The sequence below is a fragment of the Oreochromis aureus genome, linkage group 3 (assembly GCF_013358895.1).
Source record: "Oreochromis aureus strain Israel breed Guangdong linkage group 3, ZZ_aureus, whole genome shotgun sequence".
In the NCBI taxonomy this organism is placed as follows: Eukaryota; Metazoa; Chordata; class Actinopteri; order Cichliformes; family Cichlidae; genus Oreochromis; species Oreochromis aureus.
The window spans coordinates 23,394,034-23,421,182 of record NC_052944.1 but is presented as its reverse complement, the minus strand read 5'-3'; the positions used below and the strand labels follow the sequence as shown (position 1 = coordinate 23,421,182).

Below are 27,149 nucleotides of genomic sequence, written 5' to 3'. Positions count from 1 at the left end.
GGAGTGAGAGCAAACAAGGAAGTATAGAGGCCAACATATCTCTGTTCCCTTTGCATTGGCAGCGTTCACTTGACATGTCACGTCACAAAGATATCAACCAGGATGTTGAACAAAAAAAGGCTCGGGCTGCTCTGGAAGTTCACTTTAAGAGAGGAGAGTCATATAGACAGTCAAATAATTGTCACGGCAGGGTGAAAATTTACCAGGATTCAATCCAACTTTATTTATATAGTGCCAAATCTACCGTCGCCTCAAGGTGCTTCATATTGTAAAGTAAAGACTCCACAATAATAGAGAGAGAATCCCACCAATCAAAGCATTTTTATCATCATCGTGTTTGAAGTTGCTTCATATATAATATATTTATAATATGCACTCCCATCTTCAATCATCCATCAGGTTTTTCTTTCCTCCCTCTCTCGTTATCCTAAATATATACCGTTAATATATATAGAAACCTATAAGTGTCACAGTAATATTTTTTTACAGTCTTCTTAAAGCATTTGAAATTTGACGAGGAATCCAGCCCAGTTAAACATAATCCCGTCTCCTATTACGCCGCGAGTCTGGGTCTTGTCGGGGGTTTTGAGTGACGTTTCGGGGTCTGTTTCTGAGATCAGTCACCGGGGACGGCAGGTGCACGTCTTTGCCTTCAGGGTGCTGAGCTGCGTGCTGCTCGACTGCCAAGGGGACGTTCGACTGGATCATGTTGCATCACTTGAAATCACATGGACACAACCCAGATCACAGCAAGGGGCGATGCGGTGGTGCTACTGTGTGCGTGCTTTATTAGTTCCTGACAGGCCGTGCATAATAACTTAGCGGCAAAATTAGGCTTGCCTGTGAGAAGCCTGTACCAATATAAGCATACATTATATATTTATTATTTGTGATGAGGCTGCTATGATGAGAAGAAACTTGAGGAGGAGCCTCATGGAGCATGGAGGGTATGGTATATCTATAAAAAGAAGCTTCTTGAAGGTTTGTTGACTTGTCTGGGAATGCCTTAAAGGGAACATTCAAATGAGATTTTAGTCACAAGTCCAAGCTTTGAAAGAGGACAGAGTTTGTGCATTAAGGTGTTAGTAAAAGCAAAAACACGTACATCTATAAATATCTAATCACTGTATGTATCTGCCTCTGCAGTGCAGCAATTAACATGTATCCCTTCTAATTATTTCTTGGTACTACAACATTACCAGAATTGTCAGTACTTGGCAACTGCAAAGTGATTGCACACTCTTTGTCTTTCTTTATATTTGGGCTGGTATATTTATTTATTTTGACCTGAATCAAGCTGGCAGTTTCCCCTTATGTCTGAGAGCTATGCTAAGCAAAGCTAATCAGTGCTGGTTCTAGCTGCGTGTTTAATATGTAAATACAATAAAAGGTAATGTTCGTGCTGATCTCTCTTTAAGCAGTTAAGCATATTTGTTCCCAAGATACTTACTTCTTCTACTTACTTTCCCTAAGATAAGATATCTCCCCTTGCAGGCAAACTCAATTTTAGATCGCCACATGTTAGCTACTGCATTGATGAAGCGCACAGTAACAGCACAATTACCCAAGCATGTTTTTGATGGTGGGATAAATCGCAGAACAAGGACAAAACCATGGAATAAATAGAAAAGATGTACATAGCCACCTTGATGTCATTTACTGGTTTCTGTTTCCCAGTCTTCCCCTTTGGTGCTAACATTGAGCCTAACATTAGCATTTTGGGTACTGCCGTCTTGGTTTCTTGGTTGTTTCAGCTAATGTTACAGAGAACAAGAATATTAATTTAAAGCCTCCAAGGTCAAAATAAGTAAAACCACAAGGAGAAATTTGTCATCTGTGAGGTTAGCAGTGTTAAAACTATGCTAAAACACATTTTTATCAGCTGTTAATGTTACATGTGTTGTAGCATTGTTTGATGTTAATTGCTCTCTATGTGTGGTCAGAGGCTCAACAAGTTGTAAATGCTGGCAAATAGCAGCGGTTAGTGAGTCAGTCACAGTTAAATGCTGCATTCACCATTTCCGCCACCACTCTATTTGAGATAACCCCAACCTGATGATATTCATGCTGTGTAAGCAAACGGTCCACTAAATCAAAGTGTAATAATAGGAGTAGACAAATTGAGACACAATGACTTTTTCTGAACGTTTATTTAAGAAAAGGCTCTTGTCACACAGGCCCAGAAATCAATTCATGACTCCATGGCAACTGCCAACTGCTAGGGAAAAATGTGTATTTCCTGATCCGGCAGCAGTTCCAAGGTGAAAGGAGGAATATGGTGTTACACCGGAAAACTCTTTCAGGTTGTTTTGGTCGCTAGCAGATTGCTGCATTTGCCTGAGTGGAAACAAAACTGTGAGTTCAGCACAGTCTGGAAACACAGACTTTTTCCTTTAGAGTAAATGCTGCGACTTTTGAAACTTGCTGATTGCAGCGTTAAGGCTCAGCAAGTGGTTGCCGAGCGTTTGCAGAAAAGTTGGAGTCTTCCATGCAAACTGAGGGAGACTGTAGAAATTTGCTAGCAACCAACTAGAATCACAGCAATCACAGGAAGAGTTCACATGGTGACAACCAGCAACTTCCAGCAATCACTCATCAAACGGTCAGGAAATAATCATCTTCCCTTAGTGACCGGAGGTTGCCGGGGGGGTCGCCGACTGGTTTCTAAACCTGTGTGACACAAGCCTTAATTTTTACCAAAACAGGTTGTGTAGACGCAGAGATGCAAATCCCTCCTGGGCTGCATCAGGAACAGCATCCAGTTTAAAAAATAAATAAATAAATAATAATAATAATAAAATCTGCTAACTCAAACTACCCCCTGTGGTGACTCCTTGTGAATACGGATGTTTTAGCCTGGTGATCGATGGAGATATTGCCATTAAGGGGCAAATGGTTCTAAAGTTAGGGGCATTAATGGAAAAAAAAATTCATGGCAGCAGAAAGCAGTATGATGTCGTAGAAAATGTCCTGCTGGATGTTGGATGGGGGGGGTCAGTACACAGAAGGTATGGTTTGTCCTCTTGGTACGAGTGAGGCGAGACAAAAAGGATTGTCTGACTCTCACATAAAGAGAGTTGGAAGAATAAAGGCATTAGCTTGTAAAAGGCCTTCTGATCTCCCAAAGTAAGGTTTTATTTTTGCTGTCGACCTGATGTGAACGGAAAAAAAACCTACCGCTAATGACAGAACAGAAAGTTCAGACCTCGGCTGTTCTAAGAATAACTTGATAAAACCCGAAGAGCATGTGACACGATCTCCGAAAACACGTTTGAAAAACTGTCAACCCAGAGTACAATGTAATGCGAAAGGACACCCACTTTGATCTTGAGCGAGGTAACAAGCCTGACTGCACCACTCCCACAAAAAAAGGGATGAAAAAGATTGTTATCATGGGAGCTACAGTTTCACAAAAGTCTGCCCAGCTGTCATGTGAGATAAATCAGGCGTACCTCCTGGTAGTTCACGTTATAATGAATTGCAGCCAAGTGCACCTCACCTTTTGTTCCAAATCTGCGACATATTAATAATAATTAATCAACTTAATTATCCTCCTTTTGCAGACTCACAAACTAATGACTTTCATTAACGCTGAGGTATGCTGTTGATTAAAAATATCATCACTCCAGGTTATGGTGATAGATAAGTGATGGATGTAATAACTTCCGGTAATATTAGATAAGCAGATGAGGACAGATGGATTGATACAGTAGATATTTGGAGGGGTGAATAGAGTCTAGACTGTTTAGAGAAAGCAGAGACTCATGGGAAGTATGTCGCCAACTCCCCCCAATCTGGAATCTGATATGAAGAAATCTGTCTTTGTTTGCTGTGTGCGTGTCTGCCTCGCTCTGAACATGTGCCACTCTCTGTCTGTGTATGTAGACGTGTTGTCGTATTTTCAGAAGCGAGGCTGTCTATCCCTGGAAACATAAAGGACGTTTAACTTTGCAGAAATTTATTCTGCAAGCTACACACTGTGTCTGTAACTATCACGGCTATCGGGCTATCTTAACTGTTAACCACAGAAGCCACAAAGACCTATCATTGCATTCATGCCTCTTAGCTTACTTTATATGGTCCCATAAAGCAAAGGCAAAGCTGCCTTTCAACATATGCAAAGAGGCCCTGCTAGTCTGCCTGCAATTAGTTTCATGCTGCAGCAGTGCAACCAATTGCTGTTGCTTTTAATATAACACTCGAGCAGCTATTTATCTTATACAGTTGTTCATTTACTAGTGCTAATGTGTTACTTGTAGCATGTGAGTGTTTATCTGCTTGTTGTTGAGCAAATGTGGCCATGTCCTTGAAGTTCACATCTTTGCCAACACCACTTCATATTTTTCTTTTCATAAAGTGAGCATTAAAAGGCTTTTCGAGACACTAATTTAGACTAGCGTTGCACACATTGGGGTCCCTCCAGTGACTCAGCAGGCCGTCAGTTCCTTTAGCTGGTGCCCGGTGTTACGTCAGTAAGAAGACGAATTTGCATTTCTATTGTGAAAGAAGAACATGGCAAACGTTCTCAGAGGATTTTTGTTCTCAACTGATGCAGTGAAACTGCCTTTCAGAAGCAAATTCGAATCCTTTGATACGTGCAGACACAGGCAGCAACACGTGAACTGCCAAGATTTTAGGTACAGTGTAAATTGTAGTTTGCAGATTTGTTACTCTTAAAATGAAATTCCACTGATTATAATTTGAATAGTCTGTGCTGTTTCATGATTCTTTCATTAATGAAACCAAATAATTGGACTAGATTCTGAAAGCTTTCCACCTCTTTTTAGATCACCCGATAATTCAATTTCTGACCAAATACATGCAGAACTAATGACACATCAACCGGGTGCATCTGCACTTTGTAATAAGCCCAAACACATAGGAACGAAATTTACCTAAAACTGACTTGTCCTGCTGGACCTCAGTTCAGTGTTCGATTATTATTACAGAGATTATTACAGAGAGGATGCTGTAGGTATTAAAGGTACTGCAATGCAGTGGTTTGAATCATATCTATCTAATAGACTTGACTTTGTTCATATAAACACACTAAGGTTAATTATGGAGTTCCACACGATTCTATGCTAGGGCCACTTCTGTTTGCATTACACATGCTTCCCTTGTGCAAAATCATTCAAATACCCAGCTTTATCTATTCAAACCAGATGACGCACACCAATTAGTTAGTCTGCAGGAATGTCTTAGACATAAAGACCTGAATGACCTCTAATTTCCTGCTTCTAAAGATAAAACTTAGGTTACTGTTCTCAACCCTAAGTTATTGTATTTGGGAGACAGACAACCTCTCTACTTTTTAAGGCTTAAAACCTTCCTTTTTGATAAAGCTTATGGTTAGAGCTGGATCAAGTGACCCTGAATCCTCCCTTAGTTTTGCTGCTGAGATCTTCCTATCATGCACTCACCTTTTTAATCACTATGTGTTTGTATGGCAGTGGTGTGGCGACCAGAAGCCACAGAAAGCAACCGAGTTCAAATGATAACGAACTATCTGCTGTTGGCGTGAAGCAGTTGGTCCCAATTTCAACTTTCCTCAACTTCGATTCAAGAAAGCCGCTACCAGCGAGAGCAAAGGATGTTGCTGACTGGCATGTGACAGTTTGGTTAAAGTGAAAAGTGTTCACTATCAACCAGATCCCAGAATGTCCGTCGGTGACCAACTGTCGGCTATAAATCGATGTACGACAAAACGAATGTGATTATTTTGAGCATTACAAAAAACGACATTACCGCTAAGCAGTGGTATTTGTTTGCATGGTGGTCATCACTGTTCATTTTTAGTTTAGTTTTAGTCGTAGACTTTTGAGAAAAACATTTTGTTTTGGTGATAATTAAGGGATCTCAATCTTTAGTTTTAGTGGCCTAAATCTCATAAAATTATAGCAGACTAAATCTAAAGCTGATTAATGTGACTAAAATATATAGTGTAAAAGTTTGTCATAGTTTTCCCAATAAAAGCGTCCATTTTTCCTTGATTTCACTGGCATATTTTTCATGAGAAACAGGGAGCATAAGAGCTAGTTATACAGTTTCCCAATGGCACGTCCACCTTACTGTACAAGGAGATTACTTCTGGCTGGATCACTTCCAAACCGTCAAACCTTTCCACACAACTTAATTAGTTCTGGATCTCGTTTCTCCTGAATATTTTCATCTTGTTTTTATTTGCTGACAAAAGTGTTGATGCATTTCATCACAGCTTTTGTGCTCATTAGCTTTTTTATGCCCATCAGCGATGGGGTCTTGTCGCGGGCCGGGCAGGCACGTGGACACCCAAGTTTGTCAAAGCTATAACTTGAAAACGAAGCAATACAGGATTTTCAAATTGATACAGTACAGGTGCAGCTACTCCTGGTGACCTCAAGGTCAAGTTCAGATTTCTGCATATCACATTATCATCTTGTTTTCGTCAGAAAATGAAGGTCATTGATAAAACGTGATGGCCGCTTTCCCCTGCTGAGCTGTAAGAACTACAGCCACGGACCCTGATTCGTGTCTCGATTAATGCGCTGAGTCACACGCCAGGTTTGTGTGTGAAGGTCGGATCAAGCTTCTGAATAAACACACCAGCTGACGCACTTTAATCTCACATGTATTGACACAGTCAAACACAGGAAGAGGCCATAAACATGAAAATTTTATGGCCTCTGTTTCTTTTCTATTTTTTAAATTACAAGTCTACATTAATACCCTCTCTGTATCATGTCTCGTTTCTCTGCTTTTCATGCCAGTTGTCCATTGTATGTTAAGAGATGTATGACTTTGCGTTGACAAAAGAAGCGATTCGGTCACTTTACTCAAGTTAGTGGATTAGAATATATGAGCGCACGCAGACACGAACCGCGCAGAGGGCTTTCAGAAAAGACTTAAAAATGATCTTTCTCCTGTGACAGCAGGAATGCTGGAAACATTTGTAACAGACAGCCTCTCAACAACAGACAGCTTTTATGTATTCAATGTCAAACTCACGGCGCTCCTTCTACTCTCTGAGCACGCTACAGAGACGCGTGAAAGTGCCAGTTGATTTTGGCGATGGATTCCCGTGTGAGCCTATACGTCTGTGTCACACGTGCACGTCGTTCAAGATGTATCATTAAATGCTTTTAGGACTTCTTCAAAGGAACGCGCAGTCGAGCGGTAATGACAACAGCTGTCTTGGTGCGAGCACATGATATTTTTCTAGTTGTTTTAGAGACTGGGTGTGCTGTTTTATCCTTATCAAGTCAGATGTGAAGCTCATTGATCTGTAATTATGATTCATAACTGTGTGAAATGTCAAAACACCCTCGGCTGCTGCTCAAACATTCAGTCCTACGTGATTAGAAGTACCATTGTCTGCTGCTGCTGCTGCTGCTGGTGGGGCAGTTTTGTGCTTCTTGCTCCGTCGTCAGAAGGAGGCTCTGATCTTGCGGTACATTTTATTTACCTCAGACATGTACAGACAGTATTTCTAGCATTGCGAACAGTACATTGAGCTCCCTGGAGATTACACCTAAGCTGAAAACTCAGGAACTTTTAATTCTACAGCTCGGGCATCTTTACTACTAATTGCATGAGCCAAGCTTCTCTTTATCTGTCCCTTAACCGCAGTTAACTGCATCGAGGTGCAGACGTGTCTGTTCCTGCTGTTCTTAATCTAAATTTGATTGCATGCGTAAACAAAAAGGGTGTTTTTGCTTAACATACCTGCATAAAGTTAGATGCTTCTTTTATTCATTTTTAGATTTGAATAGAACCTTGAATAGCTTATGTTTTTATTATGTTGGGAAATAAAGAGTTAGGTGGGGATTGCATCAGGATTACTTTGATATTTGGTCATACTTTGCATCACATTAAGGCTTCCTGGGACAAATATTTGTACATGGAAAGGTACATGAATTATAACATGTCATTCATGCATTGCTCAGGTAGATTTTTATCTTTTCAGAAACTGAGATTAAAAGGGACAAATCATGGCGAAATATAAACTAGAAAGAAAACCAAGTGTGTGTGTTCATTTGAAGGAAACTGGTTAGTGATTTTCCGTTCAAGACATTTTCAGAGACTGTTTTTATTAGGTCAAAGCACTTATTAAATACTTTATTATACATTCGTTATTATAAACAGACCTTTTCTGTGACCTCTTTCCAACTTTTTTGATGCAAAACAGGCGATACACAAAAGACAGTGGACAAGTGAAGTGCACAGTCCTGTTCTATTACAAGATTTTAGGTGTTAGTCACATGCAAATAGCTTGAAAATGTGTTGTTGTGGTTCTTGATACAGCCTTAAATCTATCAAAACAACTCTACACCTTATTCAAATAATTCTAGGAAACACTCTCAGCAATTTATAAACGTCACGTTTGCAGGTAAGCATGATGCAATAGGACCGAGCTTTACTGTGTGATATAAAAGGCTAATTACCTATCAGAAACAACGAGGTTTGAATTAGATAGCAGATCAGGTTTTTCATCAATGCCAAGGCCACACACACATACAAATATTGTTCCAAGATGAGTGCTTTGAGGTGTTTTGTAGTCAGCCACGATCCTTGTTGATGCCACCGGTGTTCTGGCAATTCTTTGTGGGTTTGTTTGCTACGGCTCATACTCCACAGGGGCATTTTTAGTTTTAGTCTACCAAAGGAGGACAGCTGGAAGCTGAAAGCACACACACAGGTGGAAGTGGCGCCTCTGCCATGGGTCTATTTCTCCTTTCAAAGTCCTTAAAAGGAAGAAAGCTGAGCAAAAAGAAAGTGTGTGTGTGTGTGTGATCCAAATCCAGACTTTTAGGCAAAGCCAACTCTCTGCGGCTCCCTCTGTCAAAACCACACATGGACATACAAAGACAAGCACAGCCATCTGCATCCCCCCTGGAGATCTTAGTGAAAAACACTTGTTTTAAAATGTTCTCTGCAAAAAGCCCCCACAAATACATCCATCAGGATGATTCTGAAAATCTGTTGAAACTCACTTGTCTTTCTCTCTCTCTTTTCCTAGTTCATAATAGAAGATATGAAGCAGCAGCAAACCAACAAACACAGCAACCTGCACCGTGAAGACCAGCACATCACTGTGGAGGAGCTGTGGAGGGGCTGGAAAACCTCTGAAGGTAAAAAGCAAGCAGGTTGACTGAATTAATGTCATCAAAAACACAAAAATCCGCATAACTGTCCCGCATGAGATGTTTGGTACTTTGACACATGTAGGGAGGCTTGCTATTAATGATACCTGTACCATAATTAGAATGGAGATAACAGGCAGTTAGCAGTTAAACAAGGAAGCACTTAAAAAACAAACAACCTATTTATCGGGAAGACGATATATACCAGTTTCCTGCAGGGAAACAGGAAGAGAGCCAGGGGGGCCAATCCCTAAACAAGTGTCTGTTTTTATAGCACTCAACAGTAGTCGTGCATGTTCACTCCTGGAGCTTCCTGTTTCAGAAATTAATTTAAATTCAGTTCAATTTATTATTAATAGTGCCAAATCACAACAACAGAGAAAGCCCTAACAATCACTTGACCCCCACTGAGCAACATTTGGCGACTGTGGGAAGGAAAAACTCCCTTTAACAGGAAGGACTCGCTGCAGAACCAGGATCGGGGAGGGGCAGCCATCTGCCATCGTTGGGGATGAGGGGAGGGGGACAGGATAAAAACCACGTCTATATTTATATGTTTCATAAAATCCTTAACCAAAGATTTTTTAGTCTTGAACCGAGTCTTGAAAAAGAAGGGAAATTAAAAATATGCTTAAAGTAGAAGACGGTGTACATAGGAAGGAACTGCTCATCCCATAATGCATTGCAAATCGCAGATTCCACAGCAGCTGACTTCCAGCCTTGTATGATTTAGTCACTCTCATTTTTATGTATTGTATAATAACAGTTTTGAATACATGCTGTAGTTCGTGACGTCTGAAGTTTCAAGCTCACTATGATGCTTGTGGGTTTAGTCGACGGTGACCTCCATCAATTGGAGAAGTTGCTGTTTCAGTTTAGGAATGTGGGCAGTGTGGTTTTCTCACAACTTCAAGATGAACCATGTTTTTGTTACAACATACTGTTGTTTCACAGTGTCGTAGCTAATAGTCATAATCAAAACCGCTACGGAGAATGAAATGCTACTTCCGCTATAGCAGCGCTGTAGCTTTATATGGTAATATAATAATACCCAGAACCTTCTTCTTTTGAGATGACTGTGCTAACCACTGCAGTCAAAAATTAGTTTAAACAACTTTATGATTGTCTGAGAAGTCAGACCGACTTCTGCAAAAAGCCAGGACTGAAGTAGCGAGCGAACATTAACTGACATTTACTCAAAGAAAACAAAGCGTGAGCTTTTACTCACTCTGCAGAACGTGGAGAAGGTGAAATGAGAGTTTAAGTAAACGCGCTTCCATTCAAGAAACCCAGCTGAAATTCTGAGTCGTTTCAGTCATCCTTTATTTCTAATATTGTAATTATCAGGTTCTCAGGGGCAGTAGAAAAAAATAACGATTTGCATGTTGAAATGTCCTTGTAAATGGCAAAGTGAAGCTGTGTTTACGCCACTGTGTCTCATCTCCTCTTTAATTCCTTTTTTATAACCCGTGACATATGTGGTTTATCTGCAACCCCCCAATCTGTCTTTCTCAGCTTGTTTGTGCCTGTGTTTGTTTATCACGCTGATGTATCTGTGCAGCTAACTGGGTTTTAGAACACGTTCTTCACATGCACTCATGCTTGAAGCAAAAAATAAACTTCCTAGATTTTTGTTGTTTAAATGCTTCATGGGTCTTGGTAAAATAAAATGTAGGTAATGTCTGAAGCTTGGTGTCTTATCCGGAGTCATTTTTCCCACCGTTACATCTCTTCATTTACTCACCACAAACTTAGTGCATGTCCCAACATAACTTTGGGACTGGCTGTGGCCCAGAAAGTAGAGCCTCCTCCAGTCTGCATTTTCAGGTGTCCCTGGGAAAGGACACCGAACCCTAAAAAGTGCTTTAATAGCACTTTGAGCGCTCAATAAGAGCGGAAAGCTGTGCATTATAAATGCCAGTCTGTTTACCGTAACAGCAAAATGATGCAACGGCAATTAATCTCAACCTGGTAATGAAACATATACTCATTTACCCGTCACACAGGGAGGGTTTGTGTGCAACCAGTGCTTTTAGCTTTGATACTTAAAGCAGACTGAGAGTGCTGTCGTGCTTTGGGGAATTTTGGAGGAATGCAGAGGAGCAGATAACGAGCAGTAAATCATCTTAAAACATGTTTACAGTTGCTGATCTGTGTGTGTGCTTTCAAAGATAACAAAAACATCATCTTTTCTCTGCTCCCCTCTTTGTTTTTATCAGTCCACAACTGGACCATGGAGGACACGGTGCGGTGGCTGAAGGAGTCGGTGGAGCTACCGCAGTATGAGAAGAACTTCCGAGACTTTCGGGTTACGGGGAACACTTTACCTCGGTCAGTACCGCTCGCCTCAATCAAACGTATCAGCTCTGCTTTTTTTCTTTTCCTGGAGCAACAACATAATAACACGACATGTGTGGGAGTTTGCAGTCTGCCCCTGTTCTGGTTCACATGTAAATAGAATCTTTTCTTTTGTCATTTGTTTCTATTGAGCAGCTACAGCATCTGAAAGCAGCCTTAGCTTTCATTAGTCTGTTCAATGCTGCCCACTGCTGGTTGTAAAAGGCAACACAGGCTATAATGGCACATGCAGTGTTGCCAACTTAGCGACTTTGTCGCTATATTTAGCGAGTTTTCAGACCCCCTAGCGACTTTTTTTCTATAAAAAGTCGCTAAAAAAAGACGTGAAAGCGCGTATCGCTTTTACTCTCAACAAGCAGCGGGTGCTGTAACGCAGTCAGTTCTTCTTTTAATCTTTTACTCTTATGCTGTTTTGTGGATCACAAGGTTTAAAACTACTTATAAACACACACAAACACAAAGTAACTCCACCAGAGTGCCTATTTCGGGTCACTTTTGCCGGTCCAAGCCCGGGTAAAGGAGCAGGGTTGGAATTGTGACATTAAAAAAACAATAATTGCTAAAAGAAATTTAATTTGTAGTTCTAAATAAATTCTAAATGCATTTAGGACGTTTTTTACTCACTTCAGGTCTCTTCCACGATGTTATTTCTCTCTCCAACAACATAGGTTACAATTATATTAGCGTGACCAATTATGCAAATTAGGTGATGACGTCATTTAGCGACTTCTAGCGACTTTTAGGACAGCCAATAGCGATTTTCCTTACTGAGGAGTTGGCAACACTGCAAGAGCCCTTCTTTTGCTCTTAAATGAGAAAACTTTCCAAGGCTTGTAGGTTTTTTCTTTTCAAAGCCAGGTCATGAAGTCAAACATGCAGCAGTACCCAAAAATCTATGAATGCTCTTGAACTCAGAGTGATGTCCCTGACTTCTCTGCTGTGAACCTAATCGTAGGTCGGTGGCTCAGTCTTTTAAAAGCGCTCCCAGGATATGAAAAATTCCTGCACGCAGCGCAGTGAAGATGAAATTTAATGAGCGTCGACATTACAGAAAAATATTCCGATGGACTGTGACTCACTGCACTCTGTATTTACGGCATGAGTAGACCGGAGGAAGGTGGGTGGCAGGTTATTGAAGAGCTTCATGTTACGCCACAGAGCTTATAGGAGCTGACTCATGAAGTGATGTCACAGCGAGAGGGGTAGGGTTTCATCAGCCTGCCATGTTGTCTGCGCCGATTAAGATGGTGGTGGCGGTGGTGTGAAGAAGGCGTCCTGGGAGACGTAGGTGTAGAGAAGGATTGAACTCTTTTTCTGTCACCGGGTCGAGTGTGTTTGAGCTGAGAGTGTATCACTAACTCTGTTACACTCACAGGCTGCATAAGTTTAACTGGTTTCAGCATTTTGAAGCCTCAGCATTGGCTACATTTTGGCTGTAGGCATGTTGGTTTTTATGGAGCTAATGCTAGCTAGCTTTGTTAGTAAGCTGTGCCCATAAACTAGAAGTAACGACAAATTAAATACACCATTATATAAGTCAGATAAATGAATTAAATGTTCCACCCAAACAGCTGCCCCTCCCTGAGCCTGCCTCTGATGGACGTTTCCTCCTGTTAAAAGGGAGTTTTTCCTTCCCACTGTCGCCAAAGTGCTGTAGGGTATCGACTCATTGTTGGGGGTTTGGTTCTAATAATGTAGGGTATTTATCTTAGTTTAAAACACCTGTCAATTCAGTTTAGTTTTACTTATTTAGCACCACATTCATAACAACAGTTGCCTCAAAGCACTTTATATATTAAAAAGAAATCCAAACAGTCAGATGACTGCTTATGAGCAGCACTTGGCGACAGTGGGAAGGAAAAACTCCATTTTAACAGGAAGGTAGGGGGAGCCATCTGCTGCCACGGCTTCAAAAAAGAGGGGAGGGGCCCAAAGACACATTGTGACAGAGAGAGGCAGGGTTTAGTAATTACGAAGACGACCTTTAAGGTAACTGTTGTTGTGAAATGGAACTGAACCCTAACGGCACCAGTAGCACAAACACAGATGTTGATTAGCTACACATATTTCTAACTCCAGTATCCAGATAGATTAAAACAAAAAGTTATAGACATAAAGGGAGGAAGCTATCTATGGAGGTCAGGGATGTCTTGTTTATCTGGGTGTAAATATGCTTTTTAATGCTATAAAGTTGAGCTTTTTAACATGGGGGTCTTATGCTGGGCCAAAAGATAAACTGCAGTTTTTTGCTGTTTTCATGATGTGTCTTTATGCTGTCTCGTCTAGTGTGATGTTACTAAGCTGAGTCGCTGTTAGGAGCTGCTGTTGTAATGGGTAACGTTTGTGTTGTTAGGATGAGGTCATGTGAACTCATTATAGTTTGTATTGATTTTATTTCATTTTTAATGTTTCTCTTCAGCTTAGTGTAGTTTTGGCTGTTCCTGTTGTTTAAAGCTGCTTGTCTAAGGTTTAGTTTTTATGCAGAGTGCATTTGTGTGATGTTTAAGAACTGCAATGCAAACACAGCTCCTTGCAAAATGCATGAGTCACACTCATGTGAACGCCCCGGTCTCAATAAACATGTGCATCACGTGTCCCTCTGAATGTTTCGTTAATGTTGTGCAGATAACAAACTGACAAAGGCTAAAACAAACAGCAGTTCTTATATTTCCTTATATCATGTTTAAAATGTGTTCTTTTCCACATCTAGTTTTAGTTCGCTTTAAAAACTTTGTTTAGCATTCAGTCCTGTTTTTTCTTCTCCCCCGTTTTAGAATAGCGGCAAATGAACCGTCGTTTATGTCGATGCAGCTGAAGATATTAGACCAGCGGCATAAACAAAAACTAAACCTAAAGGCGCTCGATGCAGTGCTGTTCGGCCCCCCGCTACGTAAGTATAAAGCCCGCGTGTCATCACACTTCATGAATATCAGTGGAAAATGAGCTTAAAGAAAATACATGAATGGATGAAACCACCACTCTTTCTCCTGCTCGTCCTTCCCCGCACAGGTCCGCAACATAACTGGATGAAAGACTTCGTCCTGATGGTGTCCATTGTGATCGGTGTCGGGGGCTGCTGGTTTGCTTACGTGCAGAACAAGTCCAGCAAGGTGCACATCTCACAGATGATGAAGGATCTGGAGAGCTTGCAACATGCTGAGCAAAGCTTGTTAGACCTGCAGAGTCGGTAAGAGAGGGACGTGTATTAGATTTAGATGAAATACTGATTTAATGGTCACGTGCTGCCGCTCTCCTTTCACAGAGAACAGCAGCACGGTGGTGCAGCAGTTAGTGGTGACACCTCTATGGGCTGAGGCATGTTCTTCTATCTGTCCTGGCTTTGTATCACTTAAAGACTTGTTATCACTTGTTTTCATCATGCAGTGACTTCAATACAACAACGATGTCACCTTAGTTTAACACCTTAACTATCGAACTGGTAAGCTGCACTAATTAAAGCCTGAACCGTGAAATAATTGTCAGAAAATCAGAGAGGAAATTGAAGATGTACTTAATTCTTTGTCATCTAGAGCGGGTGAAATCCAAACTTTGTTTTCAAATCATTTAAAACTACAGCAGCTATTCCCACAGGCAAGAGTGCTACGGCCCACTTAAAAACCAGTAAACCCCATGGGGACCAGCCAGACTTCACTCTAATCAAAATACAAAAGAAAGTGATCCATTTGCTTCAAAATTTTATTCCAAAAACATAAACAACACAGGCTCTTGGCTATAATTTCCTAATGGTACCAAGTAATAGGCAAAGTGTTTTAAGGTCACCTGCTGCTGGGACACAAACTTCAATAGAGATCAGTCAATTTAGGTCAGAGTAATGAGTAATTTCACAAACTAACCACCTCATGTTACCAGTTTTAATCCACTTTTTATATAAATAAATATTTTAAATGTAGTGAATTTCTATTATTACTGTGGCCCACCTGCAGTACCTTTGTGGTCCACCGTGGGGCTCCAGCTCACACTTTGGAATTCATTGCCCTGCAGTACTTATAAAGTACTTCTAAGCATACGAATACCCCCATTTCTTCTTCTTCATTTGGCTGCGTTCTTACCCTCCATCCCAACCACATGAACTCTCTGCATCTCCTCCGTCACCACATCCATGACTCTCCTCTGTTCCTCTTTCCCTCCTGCAGGCAGCTCCACCTTCAAAGTCGTTTACTCAGTATATCCACCATCCCTCCTCTGCACATGTCCAAACCATCTCAGCCTTTCCTGACTCCCAATGAAAACCTTCACATCTTCAGCTCAGCCTCCTGTCTTTTTCTGTCACAAATCACCCCTGACACTCGTCTCCACCCGCTCCACCATGCCAGCACTCTCTCTTTCACCTGTCATGTGCACCATTCATTGCTTTGAGTGGTTGGCCCCAGGTGTTTTAAACTCCTCCACTTTCACTACTACCCCTCTTCTCCATCTTCCCACCTGCCTCCCTCACATTTAAGAAACAGCAGTCTATTCCAGGATCTTTTCGCCTCACCGTGTATCCTTCCCGTCCTCTTCCAGGCTCGAAAAGGCTCAAGAAGAGAACCGGACAGTTGCTGTGGAGAAGCAGAACCTCGAGCTGAAGATGAGGGATGAGATTGACGGGGCCAAAAAGGAGGCTCACAGGCTCCGAGAGCTGCGAGAGGGCGCCGAATGTGAGCTGAGCCGGCTCAAATATGCCGAGGAGGAGCTTGTACAGGTACGGCTCGTTGCCCCTAACTCCTGCTCGCAAACAGATTTATTGTTAGTCAGAGTGAGGGAATCACACCCATAAACCTGCTACTATTGGCTGTTGGCTACGATGTAATTTCAGTTTCTATGACGCCATAAGGAAAATCCAGTGTATTCACATATACAACAGTCACATTTATTATCATTATGTAAATACTGAATTGTATATTCGATTCAGAGCATGAAATAAGGGATAGAGGCGAATATCTGGGACATCACAATATACGGATGTAAATGTATTCATTACTGTGGCGCAAACACCTTGAAATGAAAGGATTAATTTCATATTTTCCGCATTAAATTTTCATTTCTTCCATAAAACACCTACTTTGCATATCCTCGAGATTGCCTCATTTCCCCTCACATGAAAATACAGCACCGATATATCTCTCTGTAATGAGTTCTCTCCGTGCAGGCGAGCCAGGATTGGGCTCATTTATACACGGCGAACGCAGGACTTAAACAGTAAATGGAGTTCATTTGAAATTCGCTGAACGCTAACCTTCACTTACTGATGGCGTTTGATCGATATCCTGTGGGAAAGGGTGCTTTTTTTTGTTTGTTTGTTTAGTTTTTTGGCAGCGAATCTGATTGGACTCTTGCGTATCGCGCTCTTCCCCGTGTAGGTACGGAAAGCTCTGAAGCGAGCGGAGAAGGAGATGCAGTCGGAGCGCTCGGTGCCCGAAGCTCTTCAGAAGTGGCTCCAGCTCACGCACGAAGTGGAAGTTCAGTACTACAACATCAAGAAGCAGAGCGCCGAAAATCAGCTGTGCGTCGCCAAAGAAGAGGTAAGCGGCTAACTTTTGATAGGTTACCGCCAAGGCTCAAAAGATTACATGAGAAGGACACGAGGTTCTGGACAGAGAGCAGAAGCTGCTGCTGTGAGGATGTAACCACTAAGCTCTCCAAAGGTTACGCGCTGTGATTTGGCATGATTTCACACATCTCATGAAATGTTAATGTTTGGAAATGACTAAAAGATAAGCACTGTCAGAGATTTTAAAACATTAAAAGAAGGCCTTGCTGCCTGTTTAGGTTACTTAAAGGAATGCTGTTGGGGAGAAAAAGCCATTTATATTATGGAACTGCAAATCTGACTGCACAGGACACACTACTACTACTAAACTACTACCATTGCACCAGGTACTTTTGTATATCTCTTTACTACAGTGGCCCTGAGAGCTCAAATAGACTGCGACTAAAGAAAGCACCTCCAATCAGAAACAACGCTGAAAAAGCTAAAGGGGAAAAAAAAACATGAAAGAAAACAAATATGTTGTTGGGGAGACGATAACCTGACGGACCAGCTAAGGAAGTGACAAGCTAACAGTAAACAGCTAATAGCAAACATGTATCTACAGTATTATTGTGAATTATGTGATTGAAACGTATACTAGCCCACAACAACACTAATGAATCCTCTGCTTCTTTTAAGCGTGTCTCAGTGCGATATGTCACATTCTGGTTTCTGTCAGTTCTACAGCTGGTCCGTCAAGTCATTGTGTCCCCGGAAACGCTTGCTAGCTATTTGCTAGTGGGGTTTTTTGAGCTGCAGTGCATTTGACCTCTCAGGGCCACCGTACTTCATCTCAAGCGCTCTTACAGAGAAGGCTCAGCAGTGCGTTGCATCCTAGCAGGCGCGTAACTACTCCGTGATCTTTTGCCTGGTAAATAGTGAAGAAATAGGACCAAATTATTCAGCACATGTTTCTTTGTCACCTGCATCTGGCAGAACCTCATAATGGACTTGAGCTGAAGATCCTCTCCATTAGATGCAAATAGACAGTGAATGAGTTTACATCAGCTACATTAATCTGGCTTACAGCAGAGAAAGATTTAGTGCAGTGATCAGACGTTTTAGGTAAAGATGCCGTTTTTTTTTGTTTCCACTCAATTTAACAAAGACTTGGGAGGGAGTTTATATTCTGTCATATTAGCTTCTCTTTATTGGCTTCCTGCTCTTTTTTCAGCTGTTTCCTTTAGCTTGTCTCATCTCTGTCTCATCCTATCCCCAACATCCTCCTCTGTCACAGCACCTCTCCTTCATTACATCCATGAATCTCCTCTGTGGTCCATCTTTGTACATTTTATCCACTATCCCACCGCTGCACACGTCTAAACCATCTCAGCCTTGCTTCTTTAACTTTACCTCCTCTGACTCGCTGCTAAGACCAGAATTTGATGTAAATGTCGTCTTTTTTCTTTCTCACAAAGGATTTTTTCATGTCTGGGGTGTGTCTTTACATCACATGGTGTATAAAGTCCCTTTAGATGATGGTTGTTCTGAACTATCACTATTAAAAAAGGAAAATTTGAGCTGATGTTAAGCTGAAATTCCAGCCAAAGTAACTCTCTGTTTTTTTTTCCCATTTCAGGCAGAGAAAATAAAAAAGAAGAGAGGTTCTGTGTTTGGGACTCTTCACGTAGCCCACAGCTCGTCACTGGATGAGGTGGACCACAAGATACTAGAAGCAAAGTAAGAAAGAGAGACTCTAATGTGCAGATTGCAATAAGAAATATCACCTGATATAGATTTATAAGGAGGCATTTATAACAGAAGTGCTGCACGCTTCATGACGTGATCTTAAAGGTGTTCAACAGCTAAAAGTAAACACAGGAAGAGAGGATTTGTTTCAGCCGGGTGTGATCTGGCAGTCAGGTGTATAGACAGGATGTCAGTGAGGCTTTTCGTGCCTTTTTACACCAACGATGACTTTATCCTTGGCGGCTTTGCTTTGTGTGGGGATTAAATACTTTTGCTTGAGCCATCAGAGCGCTCAATGCATTTAAGAAAAACAGCTCTACAATGTCAAGTTCTTGCCTGCTTGTGTGTTTTTTGCTAGTTTTGTTCTTTTTACCACATAAAGCTTTTACGTTTATGGGTCGATAAACACAATGAGATGTATTTAATATATTCAGAGCTCTTGGAGAAGCTACGTACCAACACTGAGGTAAACAATTCATCTGTGTTCAAAAGAGGAAGATCAAGAGTGAGAACAGAGTGAAAGTGTTAGACACAAGTCCAAATCCGTAAACCCTGATGGATCAAAACAAAGTTGGCGTCTTACTGAGTCTGACTGGAGAGTGTTGATTGGTAATCTGAAGCAGAATAAGCTCAGTGTTTGCATGTTTTTCTAATTTAACTGAGTCTGACTTATTCGTTCGTTCGTCATAACTTTAGAAAAGCCCTGTCGGAGGTAACGGCGTGCCTGAGGGAGCGGCTCCACCGCTGGCAGCAGATCGAGAAGCTCTGCGGCTTCCCTGTTGTCAATAATTCGGGTCTGCCGAGCCTGACCGCCAGCCTCTACTCAGACCACAGCTGGGTGGTGATGCCGCGAGTCTCGGTTCCCCCCTACCCCATCGCGGGAGGAGTGGACGACCTGGACGAGGACACGCCTCCCATCATTCCACAGTTCACAGGTGAGCGAGGCGCCAGAGGACGCCGACACTTTGTCGGATGTCATAAATATTAACGTCGCCATTTGCCTCTCCTCATTCCTCCTCCAGGGACTACGTTGATTCGGCCCGCACTGACACGCAACAGCAGCATGTGCCGTTCCCGCCGGAGCCTGCTGAGCTCCCCGCAGTCCTCGCTGATGTCTGCAGACCCAGACCTGCTGTCCATGGCGAGCTCGTCCCTCTCCTATCGCCCCGAGGCAGACGACGACATTATCATGTTTAACTCTGAGCGAAGGGGGTATGTGTGGCCATGTGTTTGTGTGTGTGAAGTTTTTGGATTTGCAAAAAGACTCAAAAGAGAAACATTTTACAAACTTTCCTCAGGTTCTTCGTGCCATTTTAGCTCCTAAAAATAGGATTTCATGCGCTAATGTTTCAAATACATACATTTCCTTCTGCTGTTAGTTGCCGTAGCACCTCTTTTCCGACCTCTGTTCAGCACCTCATTAAAATACCCCGACTGCTCTGATCAGTCAGCAGGTCTAGCAAAGTCTAGTTTTGGTTATGTAACAACATCACAGCATTCAGCCCTTTGTTTGAACCACTGACAGACCAAGAGCAAAGGAGCGGCTCGGCCTCGCTGAAGGATTCAGAGGAACTAGAGACATTTTCAGGATCATTTGTCTGTCAGCAAAATAACTCAGAACCTGTCCAGCTGCATTTAGAGAGACTTGATGGTAGAGGCTGAACCTGACTGAGGGAAGAATACTTTAAAGGAGTTTTAAACTTCTGTGTCAAATTTACGCCGTAGATAGGTCGTAACCTAACACCTCTCACGTCCAGCTAATCAGTACTTTAGATTCCTCCTGTGGACTTTTGGCTGCTTTTGACCGGAGCGTTTGAATTTATCAGTGATAGAATAACAATCATCACATTAATATAAGGAAAAACAATCATTGTGTCAAATATAAAGACTCTCATATATTTGCTGAAACTATAAGAATGTACCAAAGAGGTAAACTTGAGGGGCAAGCATGAATGCTGGCAACGGTGTCGGCTACTTCCCTTCAGTTAGCCTCCACAAAGATTCACCACAGAAGTCAGAATGAGCCGTCAAACGTCGGTGGGATACAGAAAAGTTAGTTTGAACTGCAGATTACGTCCATAGACCTGGAAATGCTGAAATTGCTCTTTTTTTTTGGTTCCAAATAGTGTTTAAAGTCTTAAAAGTTGCTGTTATTGTTTGTTTTGTTTTTTTAATTTAGAGCTCTCCCGTGGATATACAAGCCACATTAGCTGTGCAACATGCGAGCACCAATGATTTTGGTAATGGATTTGGAGGGCAGCCAAAAACACAACATTTGCACTGTGTTCTCTGAGGCGGATACAGAGTTAGCAGTAGGGGCTCCAAAGACAAGTAACTGCGGCAGACTGTGAGGTACCGCGTTGTTTTCTTTTATCAGGGCGTGCTACAGTAGCAGCTAGGCGCATGTGTTACGTAGTGATGTCAGTAGGTTGCAGGACAAAAGCCTGGACTTCAAAATAAAGCGCTACCGGGAGTTCAAGTTCTACATTTTCTGTGAGAGAGAATAAATGTAACATCAAGGAAAGGAAAAAATACACCAACATGTGATATCCCAGCAGACATTTCTACGTTAAATAACCGTCGGCTGCCGGTCTTTTCTCAACGTTTAGTTACGGCTGAAAAATGGTTCCAAAAGTTGAACTTGTGTCACAGACGTGGAGTCGAGGTACTTCTTAAACGGTGGCTGGACATCCCAGATAGAGATGATCAGTAAATATTTTCTATTATCTCTAACTGATAAAAAGAATTAATAAAAAATAACAAGAAGGAAAAAAGTCGCAACTCATTAGTGACTCAATCTGACATTCTGGGTGCAGCATCTCTCTACGACCTCTTTTCCAGTAACACCAACTCGGCTCACCTGACTTGTCTTTTAGGGGTTTCCATTAGGTGGTCGTAGCTGGGAGCCAATAATCTGATTTATATTTCTCACTTTGTCAGAGACAGTTTGTAAGAGACCCGACCTTTACTCTGCACTCAAACATCGTCGCCATCCGTCCGTCTGCGGTTCGGTTCTTGGGGTCTGAAACCCCCGACACCACCTGGCAGTTTAGACCAGGAAAATCTAAATGATGGTGGAGTTCCTATGGTGTGCTGCGATGTTCACTTTAAATCTGGCAATAAATATTTCTCATTAGGAAAATGCAAAAATGAAAATAGAAGCCTCTGATCCAGGGACTGAATGTTCTCAGGAGCGTCTTCCCTCAGATGGTTTTAGCATCGCTAGAAGACGAGAGAGTGGATATTTAAGGCGATTCAGTGTCGTGTCGTCCAGTCGTAGAGCAGAGACAAAGACAATCCATCAGGTGATCAGGCAACAGAGAGGGGAAGTGACTGAACATGCATGCAGGCACATTTAGAGAAAGGCTAACTTTAAAGTAGCACATATTTTTCAGTGTTGTTTATCAGTCTGTGACCAGCCTTGTCTGCTCTCCTTTATTAGGGAGGCATCTCAGGAGGGCAGCTCCGACACAGACTCTCTGAGCTCAGTGGGCCGCAAGTCGCTGCACAACCCCTGCTCAGCGGCCTCGGACATCCCCTACCGCAAGATCTCCCGCGAGGAGCTGCTGCTGTTCACCCAGACCGCAGAGCGCCCTGCATCCACCACCTCCACCACCCACACCAGCAGCAGCAGCAGCAGTCTCAGGGACTCCACGCCTCCTCCTCTGCCTCCCACTCCGGCCACCACACCTTCAGGCCCGCCCTCCACCTCGCCTTCCCCGGCCTTGGAGCACCATCAGTTTGCACAAAGAGGCTCGCCCGACCTCACCCGCATCGTACCCGAGTCCCAGAGCGGACCACAGGGGAACGTGACCTCTCCGACGGGCAAGGGCATGTACAACGGCATCCTGGAGAAGTCCTACAGCTTCGGCCAGCTGCCGGCAAGCATGCTACCTAATGTGGGGCGCCACCCGTCTCTTACCTCCCTGGACCCGGAGGACCGGAGTCTGGGAAGGGATTACAAGCTCCAGAGCACGTCCTCCCAGGACTCCTGCGACAACGGAGAGAAAATCAGGCGCACGTCCTCTAAAATCAAAAACATATTTAAAAAGAAAAAATAAAACTTGAGTGTGTGTGTGTGTGTGTGTGTGTGTGTGAGAGAGAGAAAATCAAATCTTAAAAAGTTGTTTTAGCCCTAATATTAAAACAATGGACGTCACTGTAAGCTAAAGCATTTCATTTTCTCTCTTAAGTTCTTCTTTTTGTCATCAAAGATGGAATGTAGCTCAGTCTGGGTGCCTTTAAACGCCTCCCCAGGCTGATAGCCTTATTTTTCAACAATGCCTTTTTATTTAGTCACTCACAGGGAAACCTGCAAAAGGTCAAGTCAGCGAAAAGGTCAAAGGTCATACTTGTTCACCGTCTTCTCTTAATTTTATCCCGAGTTTGAACCAAAAAGCCACTCATGTCAAAGGATGTAAAAGGTGCAGTCTGTGTATGTTTAGCACATGTTGAGCACAGAGAGAGAGAAGGGAGGGGGGGCTCGCGGTTCCTACTGGGACGCTCGCTTTCAGTGGTGACAGCGGCACACGAGCACGTCCATTAAATCAAAAGGTTGTACAAACCATTTTTTGGCCGATTCCTTTCTCACACGCCCCTTTCCGATCAAATGATGTATTGCATCTTGCAAAGTGTTTGCATCCTAAACATGTGTACTTGACTAATTTCCTTTGATGGGGGGAAAAACAAAAAAAAAATCCTGCTAAAAGTTTGTTGCACTACTGCTTTCCTGCTGTTCTGGGAAACAGCCGCTGCTCGCGGAGGACATTTGGAAATCGACACACAGAGATGAGAAGAATGCACGGGCAGCTGCACCGAGGATGCAACACATAATGCCAGAGCCAAAATTATGTGATCGGTCCCAGTGCCACTGTTTATGCTCGTCTCCGTATATAAATATATATATATGCGTACTTTGTTTTCACTTTATTATGTTCTTACAAATGTTTTTAAATGGATTAAAAACGGTGGGAATGGCGATGATTTGATCTTAATGAATATGCAGACTTAACTCACACCAGTCACTTTCCCTGTACTCTAGCCTCCCCGTTATTACTTGATTACCTGCTTCCTGTAGCCATAAATAAACGTTAAACGTACATTTCTGTTTCCAAACTTCTAGATTTTTGGTCAGATTGGCTTTAAACATTCATGCTGTATTTAAGGATGCACAAGACAGTCGCTATCAGCGTTCACAGACACTACACGGCGAGGATCATCTGTTCAGGAGAACGAAAACAACGATAAAATAAGAGACTTTCTGATCTGGATCTGATCAGTACACCAGTCCCCGCCTCTCTCTCCCCACTACCCCCCAACCGCCACCACCACACACTAAGCTCGAAGCTGACCCACGCAATACGGTCCTGCTCCTCACCTCTGGGCCCGCAACCGAGCGCACTGATGTCAAAGAGCTCCTGCTTCACACTGTGATTTCTGGCTTCTTCCCCTTCATCCCGGACCTGGCTGTCACTGCTGCAACTCAACTCGACCGGCCACGTGCCTGGCAAACGTGATGGGGTGGGCGTGGGGGGGCGATTCCACGCACGAGGTTGCGTCTCGAGTGTCAGCACGGCACGGTGAAGCGAGTGTTTTTAAATAAATATATGTTTGGAAGCTTGTGGACGACGCAGCACACGATGAAGGAAGACAGGCCTGCGAGACGAGGAGGACACGAATGTTTACGAGACATTAGGTTGTTTTTTTTTTGGAGAACATTTTCTGTGTGAATATTTGTATACGGTAGAAGAATTAATAAATAAATTAAAAAAATGGAGGCATCGGAGATGTTTCAGTGTCATGTTTGCAACAGCATTTCATGCTTGTTTTGTCTGTTTCATAAAAACCCATTAGAGAAGGTGCTACGAGATTATTTGCTCATTTTCTCTAATTGTGACCAAAGAAGAGGACAGATCGAACAGAAATATTAAACTAAGTTGCAATCCGTAAACATTATAGATTAAGCTCAGTTCGCCTGATATAAAGAGTACTAAATCATTGGGTTTTTTTCTGCAGGTTTTCTGATATTGCAGACACTTTAATAAATGTATAACCAATAAAAAATAAACAGCTTCTCAAACTTAAGAATGCTGGATATAAAAGCTTATACTAAAACAGATCAGCCCCTCTGACACCAGTTTGCCCCATTCTGATGCTCAGTTTGACCTTCAGCAGGTCATCCTGATCATATCTGCATGCCTAAGTGCACTAAGTTGCTGACGCGTGATTGGTTGGATCAGACATTTGCCTTAACGACTGGTGAATAGCTATACCTAATAAAGTGGCTGATAGGTGTATGAGTCTGTCTAGTGTGTCTTTTGTCCTGTCTCCCCTCACCCCCAGTCGGTCGTGGCAGATGGCTGCCCGTCCTTGTGCCTGCTTCTGCTGGAGGTTTCTTCCTGTTAAAAGGGAGTTTTTCTTTCCCACTGTCGCCAAAGTGCTTCCTCGTCTGATTGTAGTTGTTTCTTTCTAATATTGTAGGTTTTTTAACCTTACAATATACTGTTTTGAATCGGTGCTATATACATAAAACTTAACTGAATCACACAAAACACAGGACAAAAACCAAAAATCCTACGCTGTCACTATGAATGATGGAGGTTTAAAGCTGCTGTTTTAAAAACAAGCAGATGGAACAAGCAGGCTGTAACTGCTACCTGATCGAAGCACCTGGAGTTCAACAAGTAAGATATGCTCACTTTCCATAATGATGATTTTTGATTTTTGAAATCATTTAATACGGATGATGAAGGTCAGGAAGGATGGCATCAGAGTCATTAGTGCCTGTATAAAGGCTGGGAGTGTTTTTCTTGATCAGCTGATGGTTGAAATGATCAATTATCCCCCCCCCTCAAAAAACTTTGCTGAACTAAATCGCACCAGCATTTTGAAAGTCTTCAGCATAGTTCTAAACCCACCCAGCTGAGCTAAAAGTTTGACTTGTGACTTCCCACAGGAAAAAAAACCCCCTCCCTGATCCAGCTTTTTTGAAGCCCTACATCCTCCTCACAGCGGTACACAGAAGTGCGGGGTGGGGGGGAAAAAAATATCATTCTGACACCCCCATTTGTCTTGTGAGTCGGGAAACGGTGAAACACAGAAGAAAAGCATGCATGATTGCTTTATCAATATAAAGTGAACGTAATGAAACTTGCGTTGATGGTTCATCAATTTGGCACACCAGGAGAGGAGCGGGGACGTCTGCTGGTGATGAATGTGTTGTTTGGGTGCTACTGTACACAGCAACAAATCCCAGCCTTTCACACAGGCCTGCCTTTTCTTTCTTTCTTTCTTTCTTTTTTAAGCCCCCCGCCCGGTGGGATGCAGTTGCTGCTACACCCACATGGCGTCAGCAGAGCACCAGGAGAGAAAAGCCTCAGGAGCCACTCCCTAACGGTGAAGTCTGCTGAGTGTCGGTGCAGGCTGGTGAATGCTGTGAAGGACCAGAGTCAGGCTTGTTTCTTTTGTCAGATGGAGCACGCACAGAGAGACACAGAGGAAGCTCCAGACCCTGTGAATGTGTTTTGATCTAACGGCTAATCTGATCATCTTTTAGTTCACTGTAATTTGGTATAGAAGATTGATTCTGCACTCACTCTGCGAAAATTGGCTTCCTATACGGATATAGTGCCAAATTACATTTCTTGTAATAAGTGTAGAAGCTAGATGCAGTTCAGAAGCTTCAAATTGCATGTTTGCAGTAAAGTATCACCCCTGTTCCAAAGGTGCACCGATACTCGACTAACTGCCCAGCAACAAAACAGGAAAACACCGGGAAACTAACTTCTTGAGGTGAGCCGATGAATGAGGACAGATACACTGACAACAGTTTCCCAGTAAGATCTCTGTGCTGGTATGTCTCGACCTGGGCAGTTTAGCAGTGCTGCAGAATACACTGGTGTTATGCAAAAGAATGTGCACAGCAGCTGTGCATGTGTGAATATGTAATATGTGTACGTGTCCACATACTTTTGAACGTGCATGCTTGTGGATGCACGATCAGAACCAAACCTTTGAGACAAATCTGGAGTGAGATGAGGTCAAAAGTATGTGGACACTATTTTTTAAAGCCATTTTACTGCTCAAACATTCACTCCCAAATCGTGGCATTGCTCAAACACAGGAGGCTAGGTCATCTATTCCCGCACCTCCACAATATCTAAAGCGGTGCATGACTCAGCTTGTAGTTTCTTTTCTTGCTCCTTAAATAATGCTGCAGAACAAACATCTTCACAGTGGTGCATTTAAAACTGGATTCAGCTGCTTCTTTGTCCCATATTGTCTTTCTACTTTCCTCCTCTCTGCTTCCTCTCTATCCTCGCAGGAGCACTGCAGGTTGGGGGGGGACACGTTGCGGATATTTATGGCCCCCCAAGATCGGCACTGCAGTGTTGTAATTGGCCCCACAATGACGCTAATGCTCAGGAAGAGGAGTGTTGTGTATGGGAGCA

The 27,149-nt window shown here is 42.6% G+C and overlaps 1 protein-coding gene across 3 annotated transcripts in view; it reads left to right on the top strand.

Annotated features, from left to right (window-relative positions):
• Nucleotides 1-23,677, top strand: part of stim2b (stromal interaction molecule 2b) — a 56,955-nt gene extending 33,278 nt beyond the window's left edge. For 2 of the 3 annotated variants that reach the window (XM_031749384.2, XM_039609661.1), the window contains exons 3-12: nucleotides 8,999-9,110; nucleotides 11,342-11,453; nucleotides 14,255-14,370; nucleotides 14,490-14,667; nucleotides 16,005-16,182; nucleotides 16,841-17,002; nucleotides 18,590-18,690; nucleotides 19,396-19,634; nucleotides 19,722-19,911; nucleotides 22,142-23,677. In XM_031749384.2, the coding sequence (XP_031605244.1) occupies nucleotides 8,999-9,110; nucleotides 11,342-11,453; nucleotides 14,255-14,370; nucleotides 14,490-14,667; nucleotides 16,005-16,182; nucleotides 16,841-17,002; nucleotides 18,590-18,690; nucleotides 19,396-19,634; nucleotides 19,722-19,911; nucleotides 22,142-22,760 (2,007 nt within the window). In that variant the 3' untranslated portion in view covers nucleotides 22,761-23,677. Of the gene's footprint in view, nucleotides 1-8,998; nucleotides 9,111-11,160; nucleotides 11,239-11,341; nucleotides 11,454-14,254; nucleotides 14,371-14,489; nucleotides 14,668-16,004; nucleotides 16,183-16,840; nucleotides 17,003-18,589; nucleotides 18,691-19,395; nucleotides 19,635-19,721; nucleotides 19,912-22,141 lie in introns of those variants that run through there. The other variant, XM_039609662.1, reaches the window with a different exon arrangement.
• The last annotated feature ends 3,472 nt before the right edge of the window (nucleotides 23,678-27,149 follow it).